This window comes from Cariama cristata, unplaced genomic scaffold, assembly GCF_000690535.1.
Source record: "Cariama cristata isolate BGI_N322 unplaced genomic scaffold, ASM69053v1 scaffold28700, whole genome shotgun sequence".
Classification (NCBI taxonomy): Eukaryota; Metazoa; Chordata; class Aves; order Cariamiformes; family Cariamidae; genus Cariama; species Cariama cristata.
In genome coordinates this window covers 17,672-22,196 of record NW_009593417.1, presented here as the reverse complement: position 1 = coordinate 22,196, position 4,525 = coordinate 17,672, and the positions used below count along the sequence as shown (strand labels likewise).

Sequence of the window (4,525 nt, the reverse complement as noted above, 5' to 3'; positions counted from 1 at the left end):
GGGGAGACAGCACAGAGGTTTGTCCCCCACTGTGCTTTAGTCTCCTGGGTGGCCACTGCCAGTTTCTCCTGCCCGCACAGCTGCGGTCAGTGGTGGAGACCATGGAAGAGGTAGGAGGAAGGCTCTGAGGAGATCCCAGGCTTTACACCAAGTGGGAAAAGAAGCGCCAGGCGGTGGCAGTGTCACTCCAGCAGCAAGGGCTGCTGCTGGGCTGGGGTTGTCCGGCTGCCTGGGCAGGAGCTTTCCCTTCTCTTCCGTGGGCAGGAGCTTTCCCTTCTCTTCCGTGGGCATTTCGCAGAGGCAGCTGCTCAGCCAGGGCCTCCCGGGCATCAGCCCCCACTGGGGCTTCTGGTGCGGATGGGAGCCGGGGAGCATCCCTGGTGCTGCTCTCTGCTCCGGGGCCTCTCTCTGCTGCTCCTGAGTCGTGACCTCTGCCTTTCCCTCTTGCTTTCGTCCTCACAAGCTCTGTTAATGAGCCAGAGGAGCCACACGGCCACAGCCATGGGTGTCCGGGGAAGCGCGGGGTGGTCTGAATGGGCACGGACGGTTGCGGGCACTGTTTAAAATCAAGCATGGGATTTGCACGGAGGCATCCAAGAGTGCTGCTCAGATTGATCCTTCTGGTAAGGAGTCAGCCCGAGACCCACTGGGTTGCTCAGACACAGCCTTAAGGCTGGGGATGCATCCATGCCTGCAGCGATAACCACTTCTGACACTTCTTCCTGCCCCTGTCCCTTCGTCCGCAGGAGGACGTGTCCCTGAGCGGTTACCAAAAGCATGTGTCCTCCTGCTCCGCCCCGGCCCCACTGACTGCAGCCGAGCAGGAGCTCCAGCAGATCCGCATCAACGAGGTGGGTGTCCGTCCGGAGAAGGAGCCTGAGACCCTTGGGGCACGCAGGGATGTGGGATGCAGGGAGCGAGCATCCAGCTAAAAGGGATGGCTCATTTTTACTGTGCTCCCTAGTACCTCTGTGGTTTAACCCGTTCCTGCCCTTGCCGAGGTGGACCACGCATCTTCACGGTCAAACTGATGGCATAAAGAGGAATTTACAGACTATTATGTTTTTTTTTACCTTGCTAGGACGTGAGCTCAGGGCTCCATTTTGCTCGCTGTAACTGGCAGTCCGAAGATGGTTTGAGGCTGAAAGCAGGCAGCAGGTCTCTAACCTCTGGGTACTGGGGCAAAAGCCAGAGCTGAGTTTGAAGTCGGGGAGGAGGCAGGAAGAATTCAGGCTTATCTTTGGGCTGCAGCAGTGTCCTCTCCCATACTCTTCCTCTGTGGCTATAAACATGAGGGATGCTGTCCCAAGAAATACAGCTCTTAGCCTAAATTTGGGGGCTTATGTGCTGGAAGAAGATGTAGAAGTGGCACAGGGTAGGGGTGGGGGCAGACAAGGCTGTAACACCATCGTCTCCCTGCCAGCATCTCATGGCACTTGTGCCAATTTCCGTGGTGCTGTGAAACACCAAGGCAGGGAAGGAGATCAGCTCGCTAGGTGGGAAGACCACCTGGCAGCAGTATTTTGTTGGGATGGGGGGATTTCACTTAGATGCTGTTGAAAGCCTTCCCCTCTAGAGGAGCATCCCTCTCTCCTCCACCTGTGCTGGGGCTGTGGGGCTCACTAGTGGATCAGGACGTGCCTGGGGGTTGTGAAGCCAATCAGCCTAATGGTGTTAATTAATGGCAAAGACAAGGCAGGAGGTTTCCACATGCCAAAGCAGGTCTGGGGGCAGCAGAGCTGAGGAGTGTTTGGGAGATGCCACCCAAGAGGTGGTCTCCACCTTGTGGGTCTCGGTGTGGTTATCCCAGCTCCCAGCCTGGAGGGGATGGGCAGGATTTGTGCAGGAGGATCCAAGGTGATGCCCCTGCTTGCAGAAGAGACAGGTGGATGCTGATGGTGGCTCTGTGGCTGGTTTGGCACCTTTGGGTGTCTGTGCTGTTGCTTTGGCTGGCCAGTGCTGCAGGATTAAGTACTTTGGGGGTTTTTTGGGGGGCTGTGTCTTGCAGGGTTAAGTGCCCAGGTAAGTGATGCTCATGGTGCTTGTTTTCCGATTGATCTGCCGTGCCCTGCTTCCCACCCTCGCCTTTGCGAGACTCAGCTCCTGGGTGAAGGTGCTGCTGCCATTTGGTTCAGTTGGGGGTTATTTTAAAGGTACACTGTCCCCTGTGTCAACCCGGGCCACAGGGAGTGGTCACTGGCATTTAGAAAGAGGAAAATGGATATTTAATGGATTTAAAGGTGGGAAGTGGCAGAGTGCTGGGTGTGCTGAAGGGTCTCTGTGTTGGTGCAGGGGCTGTGCTCGCTCAGCCCCGAGCACGGAGCAGGAGGCGGTGGGAGCTGCGTTTCGGGTGCTTGATGCCACCCTCACCTCCCTGGGGTGGGGAAACTCACAACTCTCCATAAATGCAGCTTCGAGCGAGTTTCTGGAGCCAGGGAAGGCACAGGGCTTGGATCGAGAGGGGCTGTATGGGAGCAGCTCTCAACCCATAGCACCATGCTCAGTACAGCAATGCCTCCAGCCTTGCACGTTGCTGCAGGCTTACAGGGTCCTTGCACGGGTGTGCACGTTGTGCACCGGCTGCGGGGTCCTTGCACACACGTCCATGTTGCAGTTTTGTTTGGGGGAGCAGATCCAGCCTGTGGGAGCGAGCAGTCGGGGCTGGCAGCGACCTGGGCAGCAGCCCCTGGGCAAACCCTGACCTCAGCACTGCTGCGTATCTGCCCCTGCTACCGGTTTAGGACCCTGCGCACCCCCCTGGGTTCAATCAATCCATTAGAGTTTTGGAATTGACACAAAGGACATCGTTTCTTTAAAAGCCACCAGCTCACAAATGCTTTGCTGTGCCCCTCACCTGGAACTGCTGGTGGTGGTGGTGGTGGTGCAGCTCTCCTCCTCTAGTGCTGTTGATGCACGACCCTCCGAGATGTCGACCAGGTTTGCAGGCTGCACTCCGAAGGTGGCTGCGTTTCTGGGTGGGCAGAAGCTCCCTGGGATCTTCCTTGACCACCAGATGAGTGCGGAGAAGGGATGGGGAGGGGAAGGGCAGCAGCAAAGCAGAAGGGAGGAGGCGATGGCTGCATGGCAGCAGCTTCAAGGCCGGCACGGCGACCTTTTACACCGAGATAGGAAGGACTCGGGTTTGCACGTCCCCTGGGAGGGTGCCCAGCCTTTGGTAAAGCAGGTTTTATGCTGCATGAGCCAAGCTTCCCTTGCAGTTTGAGGATTGCATGGATGTAGGCAATGTCGTGAGCTACCCTCCGTCTTGATAGCTGGGTGGGAGCTCACAAAAATTTGCCATTTGCTTTTGTATATATACATATATTTTAAATAGCTGGAAAATGTGTCACCAGCTTTACTGAGCTGGAAGTTGTCAGCAGACCGTGGGCTAAGAAATGGCTTTGAATTTGGCATTGAGCTACCTGAACACCCACGAGTGGGAAGTCTTTCTAGAAGTATCACAGGCTCAGAACACAAAGGGGAGCCAGGCGTATCACATCGATGGGGCCGTGGGGGAGAGGAAGGCAGCTTTGGAGCTGGGGAATGAGGCAGAAGAATTAAGAGGAGCTAAAGGTGGCCGTGCCATTGCAGCGTGTAAGGGGGTGTCATTCGTAGCTGTCGCACAGTGTTGGTGGGTGGGTAGGCAGAAGCCCCTCCATGAAGGTTTCACCGTAAGATAGAGAAATGCTTGTTAGCCAAGGCCAGCACCATGCCAGCGATGAAAAAGGGGGGAAAAAAAATAACCTAAAGAAAAGGAGGTAAAATAACCCGCCAGCCAAGCCTGCTGCCGGCGAGGCTGGGGCTGGGGGGACGGGATGCGGTGCATGCTCGGCCATCCCACACGCGGCTCCCAGGCTGTGCCCTGGGGGGTGTTTCAGTGAGCCAGTTTTTAACGTTTTTGAAAAGGGAAGGAGTAGAAAATACAGAGGTATATGGGGGAGTTGACATTGCTAGGACAACTTTGCACCCCTTGGGATTTTTTGGATTTGGTGTGCTTCATGTCACAGCTTGAGGTCTCTCTGGTCCCGCTATAACCCTCGCAGCCTCCTTGCATTTACCAGGAAGAAAGATGAGGATCTGGAGGTGTTGGTAGTGGCAATGTCCTTGTGCCGCACCTCTCCACAGGGTAGGACCAGGTGAGCTTTTGTGTGTGTCCTCTGAATCCCTGTGCGCTTGCCCCCGGGCCCTTGCTGGTGCCGCGGCACCCCAGGGGTTGGTAGGACAGCAGAGCCTGGAGGTCAGCCGGACCTCTTATCTGCCCAGCACCAGACGACCCTTGAGCAATTATTTCCTGAGAGCTGCTCATTCACACCCTGTTCATCCTCCAAGATGCTTAGCATGGATAGAGGCTTGGGCATTTTTTTTTTTCCCCAAAAAAACTTTAGTATATGCCATTTGGCAGGGGATAGCCAAAAATCTCTTGCTGCGACTGCTGGAACTCCTCCAGACCTTGGGCTGGGCCCACCCTGGCTGGGGAGTTGGCAGGAGATGAGGCAGGGACGGGCTCTGCACGGGGCCGCCGGGG

General features: G+C 56.2%; 1 protein-coding gene across 1 annotated transcript in view; it reads left to right on the top strand.

Annotated features, from left to right (window-relative positions):
* TWF2 (twinfilin actin-binding protein 2) overlaps window positions 1–4,525 on the top strand; it is a gene marked incomplete at its 5' end in the record, with an annotated part of 7,760 nt that overhangs the window by 234 nt on the left and 3,001 nt on the right. Inside the window, one exon of the mRNA XM_009710397.1 lies at window positions 747–851. Coding sequence (XP_009708699.1) covers window positions 747–851 — 105 coding nt within the window. The remainder of the gene's footprint in view (window positions 1–746; window positions 852–4,525) is intronic.